At 50.1% G+C, this 22,998-nt stretch overlaps 1 protein-coding gene across 4 annotated transcripts in view; it reads right to left on the minus strand.

Annotated features, from left to right (window-relative positions):
• PAX8 (paired box 8) overlaps nt 1-15,135 on the minus strand; it is a 56,689-nt gene extending 41,554 nt beyond the window's left edge. For all 4 annotated transcript variants that reach the window (XM_069493813.1, XM_069493812.1, XM_069493811.1 and 1 more), the window contains exons 1-2: nt 15,046-15,135; nt 14,596-14,703 (exon numbers count right to left, since the gene is read on the minus strand). In XM_069493813.1, coding sequence (XP_069349914.1) covers nt 14,596-14,620 — 25 coding nt within the window. In that variant the 5' untranslated portion in view covers nt 14,621-14,703; nt 15,046-15,135. The remainder of the gene's footprint in view (nt 1-14,595; nt 14,704-15,045) is intronic.
• Nucleotides 15,136-22,998: the final 7,863 nt, after the last annotated feature.

Here is a 22,998-nt window from a genome sequence, read left to right on the forward strand (position 1 = left end):
ATCCAGTCTAAAGTTTGGTTACACACTCACCTAACATCCACAGGGCCCTTTGAAAGTGCTTTTGGGTAAGAGATTCTTCAATTTAATTCAACAAATGCCAGCTATGCCTTGTTTGCATCAGGGATGGTTTTCACAACAACCCTACGAGGGATGTGGTGCCGGCACTTTGGCCCATTTGATGGATAAAGGCACCATATTGGAGGGTTAAATGGCTTGTGCACAGCCACCGAGGGGCAGACTTGAGACCACATCTGAGTCTGATCCGCTCAGGCCTACAGCCAGCTGAGCAGTCTCCGGGAGGAGGAGCACCACGGAGAAGGGCTGTGTCCCCAGTGAGCTGGCACGAGAGACTCCACCCGGGGAAAGGCCTCTGGTTGGGCCTCAGGCAGGCCGGCTCTAGATCAGAGTTTCTCAAATGCTTATCCACAGAAGAATCCCCGGGAGCTTGGGAAGGATACAGAATCCAAGGCCCCATATTTGCTAACAGAATTTCAGGAGGTTATAATGCCAGACTAGAAACCACACTTGGGAAACACTTCTTTAAAACCAAAAAAAAAAAAAGAAAAGAAAAGGAAAAAAGGAAGGAGGAGGGGAAGGAAAGAGGACGAAAAGAAAGCCTCTTTTATTTAACAAATATTTACGAAGCATCTAGTATATGTCTACTGCATGCTAGATATTGTTAGAAGTTTTCTTCTCAGTCTATAGGAATTACAAGAATCTTGGAATCTTTGGTCCTCACAGATGCTCTCACCCTAAATCTGACTGATCACCCAGCCAAGCTGACACCCAGCACCCACCAGGAAGGTCCCCTGTTGGTTTAGAACTTCCCAGGCCTGCTGGTGGCCACTGCTGCCAGCCTGGCTGCCTTGCCTTCGAGCATAGGCTTCTGTGCCAACACGATGCCCCCAGCAGGTGTCCCGCTGGGGCAGCTCTGGCCTCAAGGGCTGCATCAGGTTCCCTAAAAGAAGGCGTTCCTTGTTTCCTCAGTCCCTTAGTTGCCAATTATTATAAGGAAAATAGATTGTCCTAAGACAATGTGCTTGGGGGGGGGGGGGGAAATAGAAAATTATAGCAACATCAAGGGAAAAGATCAGGTATACTTCTTGTTGGGAAAACTTCATATACAAAACTCAAATATGTGAGTTAAGTCAACCAATAAAAACAATAAAACATGTTATTGGAGAATTAGGTGAAAACTACCAACAGGGTAGGTGCAGTGGGAAGTCAGAAGGGAGGGTCACTAAAGGCCGAGGGGGTCTGAAAGGGTCTCCGAAGGAGAGGGAGCCTGAGTGGAGCTTTGTCAAGGGGTGGGAGTGGCGATGGGGTTCAGGCAGCTGGCACTGAACGCACAAAGGCACAGAGGTGAGAATGCACACGGTGTGTTTTGGAAACAATGACTAGCTGGCTGGAACATGGGCTTGCATACGGAAATAGTAGGAATTAGAGTCAGGGAGGTGGGACAGAGACTGCTTGGATTGGACCCCAGCAATTTGCCTGAAAATACTCGTTAATGATTGGATGAAAAGGAAGTGCAAGCAGGAATCTAAGATTATTTTGGAAAATCACCAGGCTAAGTTTCTCTGGAACAGAGCCAGGAGAGGAGAGAAATCAGAGCATTTTGATAATGTGAATAACCTCGCTATCACCGATTATTGCCATGGCTGTTCCACTTAATAAAAACATCACAAAGCCCAAAGAGGGCAGAGTCAGTAGGTATGAGGCTCTGGTGAGAGAGCCAAGAGGGATAAGAAAATTGCTGACAGCAGCAGTGTGAGGTCAAGCCAGGTGAGGATGGAAGTTTCCCGCACAAGTGAGTAAAATGCCCTGGAACGTGTACACTGAGTGCACTTTGCTCAGACATTCTGACGGCAGATTGGAATTAATACCATGGCCTGCCTCCTCTTGTCGAGCCCCCACAGTTGGGCTGAACCCCACCCATCTTTCCGTTGCTGTCTGCTTCACACGGGGCTGACTGCTGGTCTCTGGAAGCTGCACACACTCCTGGGACTCCCCATCTCCGCTGGGGCTGGCCCCTGCTGCCCCCTCCACCCACCCAGCCACGGCTCAGCACCTCCCTTCCCACTCGCTCTGCATTTTGTGTCTATCTGCACTGAAGCCTTTGCTTTCACTCTTCGATTGTGGTTAAAAGTCCAGTTTGCTTTCCTCCCTCTTGAGAATGTCAGCATGAAGGCAGAGGTGAGGTCCCTTGAGTTCTGCAACCCCAAAGCTAACTCCACGCCTGCCACACCGAAGGGCTCAGTACACATTTATTTATTGCATTGAATAGTTGAGGGATAATACTATTTGAAATAATTTGGAGTTAGAACTTGTGTGGCCAAGGGGATGCATGACTGGGTGAAGGCACGTCATAAAAACTGGGGGTGATTGGGCCTGCCAGGGTTTGGGGTGAGAGATTTGCGCAGGGCACCTCCAGGCACTAGAGGCAGCAAGGCCGAAGTGCTGGGCAGTGAGGGTGAGACAGTGAAGGGGCACGGGGTGCTTCTTTCCAAGCTGGAGCGAAACCTGACAGGATCTGGCCACAGGGTGCAGGCTGAGCACCCACTTAGGGGAGAAATGAGCCAGGGGAAGCGAGAGACCTTCACCAGAGGACAGTGGGGGGCTGGGGCAAGACGCCTTCCCAATAGTGCCCAAGAAGTCTTTGCACCTGAGAAGGAGACAAAAGAAATCGTGGTTTCTGTGGGGGGGGGGGGCTGTGATGGAAACTTCAGGGGTGACAGGGTCTTCAGAGGAAATCTCAAGGAGGGGGTCATGCTCCAGGTGTGCTCCACAGATGCTGAGTAACGAGTGGGAGACCTTACTGCAGTAGCCCACGTTTGCTGAGTGTGTCCCCACTCTGCCACAAAGCACCTGGGCCCTTAAATCACCAACGCTCACATGCTATACCATGTGCCAGGGAAGAAGGGGGGCTTTATCAGGAAAGTTAAGGTGAGAGGAGGGGCCCGGTTGGGGGACATGGAGGGGGTCGTGGCTGGACACTGGTGTTACTCTACTCAGACCTCAAATCACAGTTACAAAGACAGGAGGTCACAGGTCGGTGACCTCACAGCTAAATGGACCCATAGCACAGAGTACATTCCCTGGATAACTCAGGCCCCTCTTTCCTGACCACATCCCTTATCGCTTCCTTCCTAGCCATGGAGGATTCATCCAGGACTCATCAATTGCACCTGTAACTTCCCAACTGCATCTCTCAGGGTCTCTGAGAGCAGGGTCTTCTCAGGTCTTCTTTTTTGTCACCCGTAGACCTACAACAGTTGTCTGAAGATACACATGTACATAGGAAAGACTTATTGCTAGTGTGTCTGTGAATGTGAGAGGGTGTCGCATGCCTGTGTGCATGCGTATATCTGTGAGCACTGTGGTGTGTGCGCGAGTGTGGGAGTAACTGCCTACATGAGTGTATGTATCACATACAGGGGACTAGAGTGAGGACAGCCAGGCATTCAGGCTACAAAGTCTCAGGAGGCCCTTGCTCTCAGGGCCGGCCCTGGCCTTGCATGAGCCCAAGAGGGACAGCCTCCTTAAATTTTGTACCCTGTGTGCCTTCATGCCTCACCCTGGTCCCAGGCCTGGCTGTGTATACACGTGTGTCTCTATGTTTGGATGTGAGTATGCACACATGTGAGTGTGTGTGTGTGTGTGTGTGGGGGGGGGGGGTGTCTGTCCGTCTGTCCTGGTAGCTCTCACTGGCCTTCCCAGTCTCCATCAGCAGGTGAGCGAGGCCTCCCCTTCTCATTCCCCTGGGTCCTGCTTGCTCAGAATGGGCCACAGCCAGTACTCCCTCGGAGTGGGTCAGCCCTTACTCTACCCTTAACATACTCTGGAAGGCACCCCAAGGTCATGGAGAGAGCCCTGGTGTTGAGACACAGTCCCTGCTCTCCCCAAGGGCAGTGGGACCTGGGGCAATGCATATATCTCTGGGTCTCAGTTCCCTCGACAGGGCCTCATCTGTGAGTCCCCTCCAGCTTCCAACAATGCTGGATCTGGGTGGACTGTTTGGTGTGAGAAAACCGGTGAAGCTCCTGGGATGTGTGAGGCACTTAAGTATCTGAGGTCTGGAAGGCAAGAGCCACAGAGAGAAATACTCCTATGCAAAGTAGACTGCAAAGCGTGCTGTACAAACAGAACGCTAAGTGGTCTTGGGGAGGTGCGGAGGAGGAAGAGCAGTCGTGGAAGGCTGTAGGGGGAGGCGGCATTGGAGCTGGGGCAGTGAAGGACAGCTGGACGTGGGGAGCATGTGACCAAGTGCTTGCACACAGCCTCGGCTAGTCCTCATAGCAGCCCTCAGGTGGGAACCTTGAGTCCCACTTGACTGGTGAGGGAAAGGGCCACATAGGGGAAAGTGATCGAACAGGGGATTCAAAGCCAGGTGTGTCTCCCTTTATCCTGCACCAAAGGGGAAAGATAGGTTCCCTGGCCTCAGGACAGCACCATCTAAGTGGGGCAGATTGATGGACGCAGGCAAAACAGCCTGCAAACAATAGAAGGTTGTGCATAATTGTGTCTACACTTACGGGTACAGAGAGTGACTTCCAGGGAGTTGGGGATGGAGAGCTGCGTGGGCAGGTGTACAACGTGCTCCTGGGCTTCAGATCTCCCAGGGCGATGGACACCTTCCCACCAGCAGGATCCAGCCAGGCCCTGAGGAAAGGAGAGGACAGCAGCTATCTCACTTTCAGCAGGACTCCTCAGAGCAGGTGCCACCTGCAAAAGGGTGAGCCCAGAGGCCCAGGCAGGCCTGTTGCAGTATGGGGCACCTGTCCAGTGACCCTGTGGCCAGCAGGAGAGGTGGGGCAGGTGGGGCACAGGGGCCTTCCTGGTATGGGGCACCGCCAGGTCCTCAGGGAATATAGGGACCCAGGAAGGTCCCCACGGCTGGAAGAACCCAGGCCTTGCCACACTGCCAAGGAGATAGGAGGCCTGGAGGGGGGAAAGACCCAAAGTTTGCACATCTATCAAGGAACAGGGGCTGAGCATTAGATGTGTCCAGCAAGCATTTGGATTTGGCAGAAGTGGGTAGGTGTCCATGGCACTTGCACACACAGCTCTGCCACATTTTGCCAGGAGCTGGCCAGCCCCCTCGAGATGGAGCCCCACTGTAGACCACCATGCAGTTGGCTGATCCCACACGGGCTCACATGCTGCCCTGCTGGAACAGTGAGGGCTCCAGGGATCGGCCAGACTCAAGAAAGTCAGACGAGGCTTATCTGTTAGCAGCGACGACATGACTGTGCTTGGGTGGCTGTTCAAGATCAATGACCTCTGGTGCTCCCAATGACCTTTAGTGCTCCCACCGACCGAGTTGTTAGTGTTCAGTCCTCATCCCGCCACGGACTGTTTTGTCTCATTATTTCCTCTCCTGGTGCTGTGGGTCTGTCTTCTTGAAAGAGCATCACAAGACTCCCAGCTCCCTGCACGGAGGAGGTGCCTCTCACCTCATTTCATGACTGAATCCTAGTCATTTACCTTGACTACCCTGGCAACAACTGCCACCGTCACTGGCAATCACACCCTACACATGGCGGGTGGCACTCCACGAGGGCTTGTTAAATTGCATTAAACCGCTGACCCTCAGATCGCAGCTGGCTCCCTGCTTGATTCCAGCCCCTTTCCCACCCTGACACCCTTCCTCCCAACCTGATTCCTCCTTCTGGTTCCTACCTCGAAGTCCCAGCCAGACATTCGTCATAGAATGGGCCCAAATAAGTGGCAGGAGGTCACCCCATTCCCGCCACCCCATTTTGACACTTCTCAAGAATGAATCTCAGTGTTAAAGCAAAACAGAGCTTAAGTCAGAGATTTGGTGCTCAGCTAATCACAGAGACTTTTAAATATCAACCAGGGTTTGCTATCATATCAAAGCTGGATTATTATTATACAAAGCTGGAAAACGTATGACAGAGTCGGGTAGGGAGGTAGGAAAAGAGAAGAGAGAAGAAGGCAGAGGATTAGAGGATCTTAATTTTTTAAAATAAGTGTGTGGTTATGTGCCAATTAAAAACAAGTACCCAAGACAAGTTTTCTGTGGTCTTGTCTTAGCTGCACACAGAGCCTAATGACAAACCCATGTGAGCTCATTTTTGCTCTAAGACCAATTCTACTGAATCCCTAGAATGTTCTGGATTCCAATATAAAGTCCATGGACAACCCATTCTATCAAAAGCCCAGTGTTTCCCCTGTGCCTGGGTTTTCCAGTAAAATGAAATAAGGAATCCTTTTCCAGATCTACAGTAACAGCTGATGATGGCCACAGGGATCCTAGCCAGCACTTTCTATGTGTCCCTTAATTCAATCCCAATGCCTCTATGCGGTAGACCTATTATTTTGTCCACATGGAATATTAAAAGATCTGTCCTAAATGTTAAGTGGAATAAAGTTTCAGCACTGCCTTTCAGTTACGGTGAGTTTGGCAGGAAACACTAAGTCAATGGGATGTTTGGGAATGTGCCCTGGAGACTCTCCTCCCTGGTCACTAACATATGGAGCAGGAAAAGATGTCTGGAGTGGTTGTCTGTGCCAGGTGAGGACACTGGTTTTACTCACATTACTTCCCAGAAGCCCTACATCCCCATATTTTATACAGATGAGGAAATGCAAGCCCAGAGAGACAACTGACTTGCCTAAGGTCACACAGGGAGAAAACAGCAAGGTCTAGGCCAATAACAAAGCCTCCAAGGCTCAGCCCCCTCCTTCTGCCTGTAGGGCCAGGGGGCTTTCCTGATAATGAGGCTGTGACATGGCCCTAGCTTCATAGTATCTTCAAAAGCATCTCACCCTCTTGATACCTCACAGCCCCTGAGTTTATCCCAGGAATAATACTAGTTCAACTGTCTTCCTGGAGACACCAGAGAATCAAAAATGCAGGACACAGAGTGCCTTGGTGTGTGCAAACACACAATTCACATGATGACAGCAAATTAAGCTGTTTTTCCCTTAGGTGCGTCACCCAACCAGCTCCTGGACCTTTCTGCTGTGCTGCCCTGACAGTGACAGTATGTTCCAGCAGACTAATTAGCACTAACTACTCAGGTCACTCCAAGGCCACTTAGCAAAACAAGTAAAGAAGACAAACCCCACGAGCATTGTGCCTGAAGACAGAAGAAAGAAAGGAGTTAAAAAAAGGGAGGAAAATGTTTTTTTCTTTCTCAATCTCTCTCTCTGCTTAAACTAAAGACAGGTTTTCATCGGAGAAATGCAACCATTCCAGGAGTTAAGCAGCTACTCTCCACATGGAAAAGAAAAAGTGAAAACATAAAATGAGAGCCCTTTCAAGGCAACGTTACCAGTTGAAGCTCTGCAGAGGCTCCAAAGGAACGGATGCCTTTGTTTTGAGCCCCTAAGTGAGAGGGACCCTGAGGGATCAGCAGAAGGAATGAGCCAACCTTGAGGAAGTGACACCCAGCACCTCCTGGCTGTACTGCCATGGACTGTACTGCCATGGACGGGACACCCCGTGGGCCCCTGACAGCGTGGGCAGGACTTCCCGGGAACTCTGAAGCTATTTTCATCACATCCAAAATGGACCCAGGCAGGGAGGTTGAGTGTGGTTTGGAGATGCCAAGGGAGGGAAGTAAGTTCCCTGTGGGCCTTCAACCTGTTTTGGTGCCCGAGGATAGCTGCTTGAATCTGGTGCAGATGGAGACATGGCTGCCTTGGGGAATGTGTTAAAAGAAGGCCCCCTCCCTCTGCCTGTCTTAGTGGCTCATCATCTCCTACCTCTTCACAGCCAGCTTCCAGGAGGGACATCTGATAGGAACTGCTTCCCCCATTTCACAGATGGGAAGACTGAGAACCATACTGAAAAGGGATGTGTTTTAATTAAGCTGGAAGACACTGATGAAGAAAACAAGCTGATAGATTGTCGCTGCAGCCCCGGGCACTTGCGACTTCTGACCAAGGTTCTGGGTGTAGTTTCCACCAGGATTGCAGGTGTGGACCATCTATGGCTGCAGAGAGCTGGACTTTGGGTGGGCAGCAGAAAGGGGTCAGATCAGCCTCTCTGAACATCAGTTCCCTTCTCTTCTATACAAAAAGTCCCTAGCACTCCTGCCTGGCAGAGTGGTGAGCATTACATGACATGGTGGCTACGCCTGCCATCGGCACAACACCACGCTTGTAACAGTCCTCAGAGATGAGAATCACAGCTTCCATTATTGAGGGCTCACTGAGTGCCAGGGTGTGCTCAGCTCTTGTGCAGTGATTCTTTCTTTGGATGTTGAAGCAGCAACAGCAAAGCAGGAAGCTGTGCTGAGCCCTGGCCATACTTGGCATCTTTCATGGCTGTTGGGACTACAGTGAGATCCTCAGGAATAAACACAGAAACAGGACTCAGTATCCCTGGGGGACTCCTGAACTTCCCTCTCCTTGGTCATGGACATGCCTCAGTAAAGAGATGCTGGTTTCTATTTAGACCCATTCCTGGGGAAGGACCCCCAGCCAAGGTAATGCCCAGACTCAGCGACGTGAATTACGGGTGTAAAACAGAAACCTTCCCATGAAGCTTTCTCTGCCTGGTGGAGCATATAAAAGACATTTGCTCATCATGTCCCCATCTGGCCAAGGGAGGGGGCTGGAGGGGCTTTCAGCAACCCAAATGGGCTTGTCAGCTCTAACTCTGGACCGGAGGAAATAATTGTGAACCCTCAAAGATCTACTTACAAGTGTCGTGACAGTGAATAAATAAAGAAGGGTGGATGCCTCTGGCCCACCCCACCCCTATCCAGAGACTCAGGGTCTGTGGACTGGAGGAACTAGGACTAGTCTGGGAGAGCGGAGACCCCCGATTGTTGTTCTCTGTACTCCTTCCCCTAAAGAGAAACGTCTAGCACCTCCATTGGAAGCAGTCATTGTAAACATTTCCTAGGCAGAATGTCTTTTAGTTCCCTCTCCAAAGGAACCTGGGCTAACTAAGGTGGTCCGATCTGAACCCAGAAAGAATCCCTCCCTCAAAGAACTCTGAGCGTGGGGGCACATTCTCCTCTCTTACAGAGGGTGTTTTACACCTTCCCCAGTTCCACCTCTGAAGAGACTAAGGACCTTTGGGGGTCAATGCCTCAGCCTTTCTCCAAGTCTCAACTAAAACAAAAGCTGAGAATAATCTACACTCTTGAAGGGGAGCTTAGTCTGTCCCCCCTGCGTCCCTTCACTTTAAATCATCTTCTTTCTCCCCTTAAATGAAAACGGTTTCTTTTTATCTTTTGGCTCCTTGTGTACTCAGAACCACAGAGCTCAAAGCTTCTCAGCTCAACGGAGAACTCAGCACCTCTTGGACTGATAAATAGAGCAGCTTTAAAATGCTTAGAACTGAAGACAGACCAACTGTGGCGAGAGAAAGTAAACACATCCATGCACCAGTCAACCCTAGCAAGCTCCTCGCTGAGATTACAAACTGCAGTTCCTGCCTGAGCTGGGGAGGATGCTGGAGTGGGCTGAGGGGACCAGAACCACAAAGCAGCCTCCTCTGCCTCAGTTAGTTGTATCCCAGAGGAGCTGGCTCCCTGGGGAGTCTTCCCGGGACCTGGTTGTATGTTCCTATGCAGAGCAGACTTTGCCAGCATGTCCCCCACTGGTTTCACATTTGGAAATGTACCAAGAAAGGGGGGAGACTAGCTTCATTCTTTCTGATCTAAAAGGGGCTCCTTTTCTTTGCCCCCAAGCTCTCTGTGAGCAGGTAAAACTTGCCAGTGAAAGATTTGGGATTTTTCACAAAATAGAATGTGATAATGACATAATTTGATATGAACATTTCAAGAACTTTTCCTATGGAAAATACATACTTTAAACACCCCTCTTCCCAACTCTCTCTCTCACACACACATACACACAAATTGTTTTTATGAGAACCAATTAATAAATGCTAATTCATTCAGGCATATCTCCACTAAATTACTGTTTCATTTAATTGCAGGGGAATTTTCCATTACTAAACTCTCCCTTGCTGATTTTTTTTGCATTATTTATATATTTTTTCAGTTTCACTAATAGTGAGGTTGGTATGTGATATTATCTGCTGTTTGTATGTCTTAAATTTCTTTTTCATTTAAAATGTTTCCTCATTCTTGCAGCTCCATGTAATCTGGGAGAAACATCATTAAAAGCAGACAAGATTTTATACATAAATGTTTGAAAAAGGCATGGGCTGAAATTAACCCGACAGGAGTGCCTCTTGTGTGATTGTGTTTCTCCCATTCTAGGTGTGCATGAGTGTGTGTGCCTGTGTGGTGTCTCCCCTTTGGGTTAATGTGGGAATGTTTTCCTGTGTCACTAAGTCACAAATGTATCTATACACAGATCATGTACATACAACTACGGAAGAAGATCACAGGGTCTTTAATAATAAAATAAAAATAAAACAGCCCTCAAATCTCTTTATAAGTTCCCAGAGCACAATGTGTATTTTCTTGCTTCCTTTTCATGGAATCCAAATCATGACTCCGACACCCAGACACCCAAGATCGGGGACTAGCCAGCTTTGGAAGAAGTCTCTGCCTCTTTTTTACGCATATAAAAGTGGGGGTATCTGGTGGTGGTTAGGGGTTGCTTAGAGGCTGTGGTAGAGATTTTTGCATTCAAAAAATGTATCTGGAAAGCAGGATTTTGATTTCATTACATTGAATGGCAGAGATTCCATGCACCTGGCTACCCTAGTTTCTGAAATAAGTGCTTTCATTTTATTCTCTCCCAACACTCTCTCCCTCTCTCTCCTCCCCCTCCCCCATTGCCTTCTTTCAGTGTCTTTCTTTTTCTCTTTATTCTTTCACTTCTTTCTCTCTCACAGTAAAATGTTCTGGAGGATGTGAATGATTAAACTGTTTACTCCAAGGTTTAGGTATGAAAAGGCATGTCACTGTAAGTAAAGTTTCACCTTTATACCCAACTCCATCAATAATTACAGAACAAGGATAACTATTAGTAAATCTTTCTTACAATTAGCTCTTACAAAAATGATTTCATTTATTCTGAGCACACTGAGTTCTATTGATTTTACTTTTCACGAATATTAATTACAAAGCCGAGGAACCCGCTCCAAAACGAAAGAAGCACATACAGCGTTTTTGAGTATATCCATGGGAAAAAGTATACCTATAAAACATGCAGCTCATTAAAATTAGAGATTTGAGGCCATAAATAGAAAGTTTTGACACATTATATTAGTAGATGCCCTCTAATTTGAACCAAAATATCTCTTAATAATTAAAATTCTGTGAGATTGATTTTTATTTTGTTTTCTTCACTTCTTTTGTCCTCTTCAGCAAAATTAGGCAGAGTCCTTTGGGTACAGACCGATAAAATTAATTAACTTTCCTTCCACCCCCAAAAAAGTCCCAAATAAATGCTTCCAATAGACATCAAAAAAGTGTCAATTAGAAATAATTACTTCTTATCAATCAATGGGGCAATTAAAGTGACAAAGCTTGAAAAGATACTTATCTTAAAACTAATTCACAAGGTAGCTAAATTATCTCCTAATTAACTTGCATTGAGGAGGGTGGGAGGATAGACCATCTTGAAACAAAGATGAATTGAGGAAGCCCAATACCTCTTTATATTCCTCAAGACTGTTTCCCCTCCCCAGAAGACCTTATTTTCAACCCAGGCAAGAAACACGGGAAGAAAACAGATTCTTCCCAAATGCATTTATTCCCCTTTCCTTCATTCTAAAACCAAGAGGAGAGAATGGGGCTTTAGATCTCAGATCCGGGAAGTTAGAGGCATCTTCCGTCTTGGATCTTAAGTCTCATTTTACCATTTGAATGACCTATTTTCAGGACCAGAAGAAGCGGGTAGCAACACATTATTTCACATAACTTTTAATGACAACCTGCTTGCTTTTACTAAACTCTCTTCCTCATTGATACAGTATTTTCCCACTTTAATATTTATGTGGCATTTGTCATTTCTTATGCATCTTTGCATATTTTTAGAAAAGGTTTTTGCATTAGAGGATTTTGTTCCCTGATACAACAAAAATCCCAGCGGATTCTACCGAACGTTTAGCCACCGCTGACCTGCGGACATCAAAATAATTCGCTCTCAACATTCTTTCAGAATAAAGCTGTAGAAAAGAAAAATAATGAGATGTGTTTGCAAAGCAAGATTGGCCAGGGGTGAGCGAGGATGAGCCATGGCGGCCTGGGCGGCGGAGGCAGCGCAGGAAACTTTTCTGGAGCGAATGGGGTTATTGGAAAGGGTGCGCTCTCCGCCTCGCTCCCACGAAAAGCCGCGCGGCTGCCTGCGCCCCGATTCCGCTCCAGAGGAAAACTTAAATGGGAGCTCCCCATGCACAGCCAAACTCAGAAATGGAAGTGCCTGAGGAAAAGAGGAAAACTGCTAAAACCTGAGAGAGAAAGAGAGAATGCGCTTATAAAAAAAAAAAACTAGAGGGGTCAGCTTATGCATTTAGTTGTAAATATAGGCAACAGTGCCAAGTGAACTGCGCAGAAAGACAGAGGGTCTCCTGCTCAGGTTTGCCAAGAAGTGGTCCAGAAAAGAAACAGGGAATGGCCTTGAACCGTCTGTGCTGTGTTATAGGCAATTTTCTTCTGTTTTATTAGCATTTAAATTAAACTAAAGAAGAAAGTCTCATCCTCCCTTACAGCTTTATTTCTTTCTTTGTTTTGGGAAGGGGGTAGAACCAGGCCGACTGCCTCCCCCAGACAAAAAAGTAAATAAATACGTAAATAAATAAATAAAATACCTGGCAGGGCCAGGGGCAGATGGCTCCCTCCCCAAACCCAAGGGCGATTTGCATCTGAACTAATGGGAAAGCGAGGTGTCTCATCATCTGGGACTGATACTGATTAAAACTAAAGTAAAAATAAATTGTGCCTTTTAAATCTTTCCCTTTTTATTCCCATTTATTTTAATGAGTGCTTCTAGAATAAAAATAAGTAGCCAGGGGGGAAAATAATAAGTCAACCCGAGGGACTGTGACACGGTCTTATTTCTTGGGCAGCGTCAGAGGAGACGAGTCTGGCCCAGCCCGGTAAATTCAAGGTCCGAAAGCATCCACTCCTCCTGCCACCCCCAAAAGGTCAGGGGAAGGTCAGGGGGAAAAGACTGAACCCCGGAGCCGAGCAGAAGTGGCCGGGACCAGCCTCGCGTGGGATCCGGTACCCGGCACCGCGCACTCCGCCTCGGGGACTCTCCTGAACATGAGGCGGGGGCGACGTCCGGTATTGTATCTCGGTGTGGCTAAAAACTAAGGGGTTAAAACCTGGTCCTGACCTTAGAAAGTGGCCCAGGAGTGCTCGGGTGCGGAGGGGAAAGGGGTGCCAGGCAGCTCTGCTCTGTCCCTGGGCTCACCAATCCCGCCGCTCCGAGGAAGAGCCACTGAGTCTCTACCCGAGGCCCCTGAAGCAACCCGAGCCCGCTGAGGGCGGCAAGGGGTATTGGGGGGCAGGAAGGGATCATTCTACTGACTCGGTATGAGGCTCTAGCGCGAAGACGGGTGAAAACCTTCTGGCGCCCCAGGGAGTTCCCCTTCTAGTGGAGCCTCGGCCCTGGGACCCGAGACTGCGCCACACAGCCCGACCCCGCGGCGCACTCAGCTAAATAGAGATCTCAGATCCCGGCGCCGCGCCCGATCCGACCCTCTTTATTATAATAAATGTCCCGTTTGCCGAGCGGGACTTCATATTCGCCGAGAATTCATCTGAAATATTGATTTCCTCTCACTTCGCCGGCCCAAATCGATAGCGATGCGCCCTGGCCCCATAAATTGTCTTCCCCGCGGCCGGCCAGGCTCCATCCATCACCGCCAGCCGACCGCGCCTCCGCCCTCTGTCCGCACTCTCTTCGCACCAGGGCGGCCGTGCCCACCGGCCGCAACCGTGGGGCTCCTTCCTGGCAAAGACCCCTCCTGGCCCCGGCCAGTAGCGGGGAGAGCAGGCACCGCGGCCTGGGAGCTCGAGCGCTTTTGAAGGCCCTGGGCCGGGGCCCCGGTGGGGCATGGGGTTCGGTTCAGCGGGCAGTTTAGTCCTTACCAGGGAGATGCCCCGCTCGATCGCTCGTTGTTCCCCGCCTGTCCCCTGCGGGGCAAGGAAGAGTCCGAGAGTCTGAGTGCGCTCCGGGCTCCCAGGCCCCTGGCCACAGGCTCCTTTCCCGTTGGCTTGAGAGATGCGGGGAGCTCACAGTCCTGCCGGGAGAGTCACTGGCAAGGACTGTGCACCCGAGGACCAGGGCTGGGAGGTCGGGGCAGGGGAGCCAAAAGTCCAGCACCGGTGCGGCCCAGGAACTGAGAGCGCGAAGGATGTCCACCCTAATGGGCCGTGCAAGACGGCGCGTGGGGCCCGGACACCCCCTGTAACTCCACAGAGAGCCCCTCACCGCTCCATGTGGTCCGCAGAAACCAAGGCCTGGGGAGGGAGGCTCAGCCGGCCAAGGGGACCCTAATGCTGGGAAACAGCGCAGGAGCTCCAGCGGAGAGCCAGGCCCAAGGCGCCCCCAGCTGCGCCCCCACGCAGGTGGATCCCGTGAGCCCTGCGCGTGCACTCCCAGCCCCACCGGCCGGGGCGCACGCACAGACGCACGGCAGCGCGGGGGCTAGGGGTCCTGGCCACGGCGCGTTCTTACCGGATCTGATGGAGTTGTGAGGCATCGCCGGGGAGTCACTCGCAGCCCGCAGAGGGCTCGGGGCTTACTGATGCAGGTCCTGGCCGCGCCCGCCGCCACGCCGCTGCCCTGCGCAGACCCAGAGAAGGGGCATAAGATTCGGTGCCCGCAACCTTAGACCCCCTTCCCAGGGCCCTTCTCTTAGACTTTCATCGCCTGCCAGGAGGATTTTTAGGGAAAGTTGGGACAACCTCAGCTTGGCCTAGCTATCATGCCTGCCGGGAGGATCCGAAATTGAAGGTGCGCTGAGGAAGCGCCAAACTCCAGCTCGGATGCCCTCTCCCTCCGCTGCCTCAGCATTATCCCGTTTAGCTTGGGAGGGAAAAGGCTGCCAGGCTTCCTGGGACCCTGTCCTTTCTCGCAACCCCCATCTCTACCAACCACCTTCCTGCTAACCCCTGGGCGACATACCTGGCCGGCCGGCCGCAGGCCTTCAGTGCCTGGGTCCGCCCGCGAGGGTGCCCTGGACCCCGCGTCTCTCCTCGTCCGAAGTTAGTTCCCATCCACCCGGCATCGCCGACCGGTTTTATCCCGCCGAGGCTCTGGAAGATGGGTCTGGCGAGGCTCGCAGGCCGCGGATTGGCTGGCTGGGTGCAGGGGGGTGCAGGAAGGGGAGGATTTTGCAAGGGGGACATGGCTGAGTGGACTCAGGAGTTAGAAACATTCGCTGGAGCTTCTGTTTCCAGCGGAGGGAATAGAGGAAGGCAGCTGAGCCCCAACTCAGCAGGCCTGGATATATTCGAGGAGTGGGAGATGGAGGCCTCAGGACCTGAGGATGAAGCTCTGTGGGTCCTCCGGGGGTCACTGACCACCAGAAGTGAAAGACATGTCTCTCTGGGACACCCTGTGTGCTCCCCTCGCCTCTGGTCTGCTCACCAGGATGCGGCCTTTTCTAGGAGGGAACTTTTGTTTATGCCTGGTTCTTAAAGTAGAGCCTGCTCACAGAACTGCAGGCAAGATTGTCCCACCTTCTCCCCACAGGTGTGCCCTCTTCCAGGGCAGAACCCTGATCAGCCCCTGAAACTGGTCCCCTCTGTATCACGCTGACAAGATCCGAACCGTCACTGTATTGGGTCATACACCCATTCCACCCAGACTCCTCTCTCCTCCCTAGCACACACAGCCACCTGCCCTCTTTCTTGCTCCTTGAGGATTTTGAACTTGGGAGAAGAGTTCAGGGGAAGGGCAGTGAGGTCCTAGATTTCACCTCCACGTGGAAGGGCTTAAGAAAGGGACAAGACTGAGCTGACTTCCTGCCTGGTCTGCAGGATCAACAGCCTGGGCAATGTGGGGCCTGGGTATGCATAAGAAAGGATCTCTTGGGTGCCAATGAGAGGCCCTTGGTGATGGCCAACACTGCACCATCCTTCTTTATGGTGTTTCTCTCTACCAGGGAACTGGGGTACAGGGAAGATATTGTGTGGGTGTGTGCGAGCAAATGTCCTGGAGCATCTGCAGGCACGTGGAGCAAAGCCTGGGTGCTCTCCCAATCTCCAGCCAGACCCGATCTCCTCTGGACCCAGGAGTATAGCCGAGAGGACTCAGAGGACAGCTGGCTCCCTTCAGAGGCAGCTCTGTGGGTCTGGTGCGGCTGCTCTGGGACACAGAGGCCAAGTAAGGTTCTGGGGGGGGGGGGAGGCAAGCCAGGGATTTGTGAAAACACACAGTTTTGCTTACTTAAAGAAAAAGTTTTATCTTTCACATTAATCCATTACCTCCTTCCATTCAGTCTTTCTCATCTGAGTTTAAGAAAAATGAATTATTTTGTGAAAAGAAAAAGAATGCATGTGTTCCTAAATGGATCCTCCACATTTGCAAAGGACTCTAAACAAAAACAGTGTTTTATTGTTTTAAATATTTCTCCAAAATTGTTATTTAAAATTGCTCTGTGGTTTCCAAAGGTCCAGATCCTCAACTTCTCTGGTCAGACACCCCTGGAGAAAGAAGATAGAAGGGTATCAGGGTGGAAATGCATCTTGGCATAGGTCCTACTGACCCCAGGGGCCAGTTTGCCACCCTGGCCCATGGCCTGCTGCTGCGGGGGAGCCGTGGAGTGTGGAGGCCACGACAGAGACTCTCCCCATTCACCCAGCCTCCCGGCCCACCAGGAAGGCAGCAGAGATCCAGGGTGAGTCCCACAAGCCCCCATCCAAACAGTTCTGAAAAGTGCAGAGGTTTTACCCAAACCAAGGGTCTGCTAGGTACCAGATAACCATCTACACTCCTGCATCCATTCTTGCCACTGTGCTTTTACTTCCCAACAAAACAAAGCTCCCTTCCCCCTCCCCTTTTTGGGCAAAAGTTCTCAGAGGACAAAAACAGCAAGTTATCAAAACATTCCTGTCCCATTTATGAGTTCATTTGACAAAATTCTTTTTAACATGAAAACTCGACATGCAACTGTTCAGGGTTACTCCTCAAGGAAAAACACACTCACACACCTTGAGAGAACCCCAGACTGCAGGTGACACAGCAGATGACCAGGAGACCCGGCAGAAATCTTCTAGAACCAACAAGCAGTAAGAACCCAGGGAGCCCCTGCTTCAGAGATAAACATGGGCCTCCTGGACTGACCCTGCTTTCTTATTATTATCAGAAATCAGTCCTGGGTTGTTGGTACTTCCTAATTCTCTGAGACCAAGGCCAAGGAAATGTCATTAACCAGTACCTTAACTCTTTCTCTTTGGCATCAGTCTCCTCCTCTGCAAAATGAAGAGTTTGAAATACATACATTTGTTAAAAATGCCTTCTTTCACAGTTTTTCTTCAAACTTTAAAAAATCCAAGATCTTTTTGGTTAAACATAAAAATCACAAGCCTTCCTTTGAGGTTATTGGAAATTTCAAAATAAATTTGCGTCATGACTAAGAGATTTCCAGTTCCATGGGAAATTTAGAACTCACTTTTTAAAACCAACACCTTCTCTACCTCTTTTTCTCTGACTTGACGCCCCTAAGATTTTCATACCAAGATTAATCAACTGGCTGTTACGATTTTTTAACTCAGTGTTTTTCTGAGGAAATTTAATTCATTGCCAGCATTGAAATACGTAAGTAGAGAAGAGGGAGTAACTCTGTCTTGCTTTTAAAAATGTGAAAGCTCTGGCCCCAGATCTGAGTGTTTCTTTGTGGAAATGAATATTCCCTCAGGTTTACATTCCAACAGTCCTAGGTAATTGCCTAACTATGGTAAGGTTTTGAGTTTGCATAATATTCTGTGACTTTAAAAATTCTATGCTGGTCTGTTGAGCCTTCAAAAGATGGTCTTTCCTTCCAGGTTCAGCTGACATCCACCGGGCTGGTGGCAGGGTGAACTGCCCTGGTTTGCCCTGGATGTGAGATTTTCAGTGTTAAACTGGGACTGTGCTGGGCACACCAGGATGAGTTGGTCATCCTAGCTGAACAGGGGAGGGGGATGGTTTGGGGTCTTTTATAAGCAGTTCGGTTTCAACTGACTCTGAGGTGGGTGTTTGATTGCACAGGTGGAATCCTGCTCAGGTGTCTGGGCCCCTTGAACTCCAGCATGGTCTGTGGGTCTCTTCCCCTCACTCTCATGTGGCCTAGCTTCTCCGTGCAGACTGCCCAGGGGCCAACCTTGGGGGACAGCCCCTGCCCCCAACAACCCTCCCTGCTTACCTGCCACGCCACCATCCCCTACATGATGAACCACTCTTGGGATTAAAGTGCAGTGCATCCTTCAGGAAGAAAACAACAGCTCTCTACTTCGCATCAGAACGTGAGTGTTCCAGCCCTGTCTGTGTGGAATGGGACCATTTTTTCTCTCTGAACCTCAGTTTCCTCTTTAGGAGGATGTGGGTGCAGGTGGAGGGTGGGGAGGCTAAGACCCACCTCATGGCTTTGTTGTGAGGATGAATAGAATTATGAATGTGAAAGCCCTTTGAAAACTACAGCTCTGTACAAAAGTTAATTATTATTAGACAACAAAGGCAGGGGCAATAATACGTCCAAGAAGGACAGAGTTAAAATGCTTCTGAAATTTTGCTGTGGAAGCCGGTTCCTTTAATCCCTTTCCCCAACCGTGGTGAGCTTTGCAAATAGCTGCCTGAGCTTGGAGAGAGGGCTGTGTGCCTGCGGGCACAGGGGCAGCTGCAGAGGTGGGGTGGGGCACAGGTGCCTGTGACCCAGAAAGGGGAGAGAGCCTGTGGCAGAAGAGGAGTCCGGTGCCAAGGCAGAGCTTCCAGCGCGACCTCACGTTTGGCAGCGGGCAGAAGCGTTCGGGGCTGCAGCAGTTTTCGCTCCATCTTTCCCCTCACAGACTTGCCCAGTCCTGCCAGGGCCACACAGGATTTCTACCCTGTCCCTACACTCAGGAAATGGCCGACAGCCTGCCCTGGGGCCTCCTGGTGGCTGCTCCTGAAAATCAATCATTAATTACTCCATGTCCCCCATCCCCCAGGCTCTCAAAACACAGAAATAGAAATACAGGTCCTGGCAGGTGAAAGGAAAAGGGCCACTGGCTGCGGAAGGCAGTTTGGAAAAAGCCACTCGTGGCATTTGTCCAATTGCCTTGGGTTGGAGATGTGTCCTGGGCACTTGTCTCTTGGGCTCTTTGCCCACCCTGAGGCCTCTTGGTGGCAGCCACCTGGCTGCTGGAAGGAGACCCTGGTGCTTCTGGATGGGTAGGAAAAAACATCATTGGGGAAGCAGAAAGGAAGGTGACAGGCGGAGAGGACAGGAAGGATGTATAGAGGGGATAACACAGCTCAAGTTTGTTCTCCAGTAATAATAGTTTTTGAAAAGTTACGCAAAATGAGCTAGGCCCTTTTGGCAACCTATTTTTCAGATGAGAAAACTGAGTCCCTGGATAGGTAAGTAACATGAGCAAGGTCCCCCAGCTGGTAGGTGGCCAACTTTGTGGCCAAATAAACACTAGTGACCCAGGCCTTGCCTTAAGTCTTGGAAATTCTGCTCATTCCAGTCTGGTTCCTCCCACTACCCAGTGTCTGCCCCTCTCCCATCAGGAAGAAAGGTTCTGGAACCCAGGGAGTGGCCAGGGTGAGGTCAGACCCCTGTGGCTGGAAAACTTTCCTGCCACAGGAGAGGAGAGCAGTTCACTGGGCAGGAATGCCCTCCCCTCAGCCAGACACCTGCAGTCCAGCCCAAAGCAGCAGGAGTCAGGACACAGGAACCCTCTCCGGCCAGCACCAGGGCACTGGAGTGGGCTGCCTTCCTGACAGCTTGGGGAGGTGCAAGGAAAAAACCCAGACTCAGGGCTTTTCATCAGACTCTGGTTGGCTTTGTTCTCTGTGGCCTTGGAATGCCAGAGGTTCCTGCAGTTGGCACAAACCACAGAACAGGGCCAACTCCTCCCCAACTCCTAGCAGTGCCCAGGGTCCTGATAAAAGGACCAGCGACCCTGGTGGTTGGGGTGGGGCAAGCGGTATGGGGAAGAGGTTGAGGGATAGAGAAGATTCAAGAGATCTAACCTGCCTTTTGTCCCCAGCCTTCTCTGCTCTGCCACATTCCAGGCAGAGTAATCTCAGGGGCTTTGCCCACTCCCTTTTGGGCCTGGGCTCACTTCAAGACGGTCTCCTGCCAGTGAGACCCCTGCATTATGCTGTGGACCACACAGCCCCTGCCTTCCCTGTGTTTGGAGGGTCAGCCTTGAGGGTTCAGGGCCCCAGCCCCCCATTTTTCCCTCTGTGCTGCAGTGGCCATCCTTGCCACTCTGGGGCTCCCATATCAGGGTGGGAATACCATTACCCCAGGGGAGTGCTAGGCACAGCATTTGCTTCTAATAACAACAGCTGCCACTACTGTTATTTGCCAAGTATTACTAAGCTCCGGGGACTGTGGCACGCCTTATGTATAGCTCCATTTATTTTTCACAGTATCCAGTGAGGCTCGAGTTTTGAGGCAACTGTGGTGCAGGGGTTGCTTTGGGTCACCCAGGTGCTGAGCAGTAGGGTCAGAACCTGAACTCAGGCCCGTCTACACCCGAAGCAGCATTCTGTCCACTACCCCATGGGGTCTGTCCAGGATGTGGACAACCTTCATAACTCCAAGAAAGCTATTGGAATCAACTAGAAAATAAACTGAAAAAGGGTCTCTACCAGTTTCAGGGTCCACCAGTGGCCTGTGAGGAGGAAGTTTGACCGCTAGTAACAAGACTTACACCACCTAGGCCCTCAGAGAGGCTGGGTGCATGAAGAACAAAAAGAAAACCAAAGGGTCTGGTCACGGTGAGTCTCACTGCTCCCCAGCCGAACTCTGGCTGCACTTGCAAAGCACAGACACAGAACACACTCGCGGCAAACGTGAGTGAGCCATCCACTTACACATTTTCTAAACATTGTTTTAAAATTCTTTCCATTCTTAGGCATGCTATCTTCATGTCAGGTAGCATTTCCTTTTATGTGTCCTGAAACACCTCTTCTTTGAGCCTCATGGAGTGTGCTGTGGCCCTGGTGATTTCTGTTCACTTCCTCCACATTCCCTGTCGCTTTGTAGATTTTGATCCCACCTGCTCTAAGATTGCATTTTTCCAAGTGGAATCCCTTGGCAGAGTAGAGAGAGCCTGGAGTCCTGGGAGAAGGGTTTTCTTCCCATGTGGATCCTGGTACTTGCTCTTCCATAGTGCAGAGGTGGCATAGGAGTCACACTGCTGGGCTGAGAAGCTGGTGGTCGAAGCTGGGATCCTGACATATTTATTCTTGTACTGGCTGTGTGACCTTGTGCCGATTGCCTAACTTCTCTGAGCTGAAGTTTCTAAGTTAAGAGTGAGACTAATACTGGTACTTCCCTTGCATGATATTGTGATGTTTAGCTCAGACAAAGTGCTTGGAGCACAGTAAGTGCTCAGGATATGTTAGTGACTAAGAGTGAAACTGCCACAATAAAGATGACAGAGGAGTATTGCTCACAGACCTTGGTGTGGCATCACTGTCATTATGCTAGGGACATGGGGAGACACTGAAAAGTCCCAAAGGTGGCAATGGGATGAGGGGGCTGGGGAGAAGGAGGACCAAGGACGAGGTCTCCCAGGTGTGTGTGAGCTGTGTCCTCTCTGTCCACCCCAGATCTCTGAGTGCGCGCTCGCCGGGGCTCAGGCCTCTGCCCTCCAGAGTGCCAAGACTACACACATAGACTATGGCCTACTCCATCCCCTCCATGGGCCGCCAAGCTTTACACCCTGGGAACTCTCCTCCCAGAGAGTGTGCCATGCCACCAGGGACCTGTGTCTTCAGAGAGTGGAGTCCGGAGTACAAAACACCATTCCTGTGGCTTCCAGAGCTGTGACTCCCCAGGCTTCCTTTCTCACTGGCCAATGTCTGGCCAAGCTGAATTCATCACAGTCACTGAGAAGCCGGCATCGTCTCTAGTTTTCTTTCTCTTTTTATTTTTTAGTGTATACACATAATATTAATATATCATAAATAATTCAAACACAAATGATTAACGTAGCCCTTCTTCCAGCCCTTAGCCTGAGGTAAGCCTGTTATCTATTTGATATTTATCCTTCTAGACCTTTTCTGTTTGTACTCATGCGTCTGTTACCATAGAAATTATGACCTTTGTTTTGGGGTTTGTGTGTTTAGCATAAATAGTGGCATCCTGTTTGTAAGTCTTGCTCTGCAAGCTACTTTTATTCACTCAGCAATGTCTCAACCATCTTTCCAGGTCAGAAAGATAGCTTTACCCAGTTCTTCTGAACCGCTCCATTATTGTCCAAAGTGTGGATATGATAGAGTCTAACCAGTCCCCTTCCAATGGCTATTCATGTCTCTCAGTTTTTTCTTATTAAAATTGTTCTGCAATGAGCTCTTTGTGTGAATACTTTTCTGGAGAAGGGGGATTGTGGGAGCACAGGTTGGGCACCTTTAGAACAGTGTGGACAGAATGGCTTCCCACAAGCCTAGTTTTTCACTTTTCATTGCTCTTGATTATCTCTTTAAAGATGGGAGGTAGGCACGGAGGGCAGAGTAAGAAGGGGGTACCTGGAGAGGTTCACTTATGCAGGGCCCTTGCCCTCTTCCAGGCAGTGGCCAAGGGGTACAGAAGTTCGGGGTGGGCGTCCTGACTGGGAAATGCCCTTGATCCTGAGAGCATCCCCAACTGCCCACAAGTGACCAAGGAATAAAGCATGGTTGCACCTCGGCCCCCTAAGATCCTAAGGCCACCTTTACAGGTGACTGAGTTCAGTCTTATGGTCTTTCCTTCAGGATTCAAGAGAGCTGGGCCCTCATGCTCAGGACTCAGTCTCTCCATTCCAGAGCCTGAGGAGTTGTGGGTTATGGAAAGAACCCTGGACACAAAAGTGAGAGAGAACTGGGTTTGTGGTACAGCCCTGCTCTGAGCTGTGTGACCTTGAGGAAGTCACTCAGATTCTCAGGCTCCTCATACTT

This window comes from Eulemur rufifrons, chromosome 19 (genome assembly GCF_041146395.1).
Source record: "Eulemur rufifrons isolate Redbay chromosome 19, OSU_ERuf_1, whole genome shotgun sequence".
In the NCBI taxonomy this organism is placed as follows: Eukaryota; Metazoa; Chordata; class Mammalia; order Primates; family Lemuridae; genus Eulemur; species Eulemur rufifrons.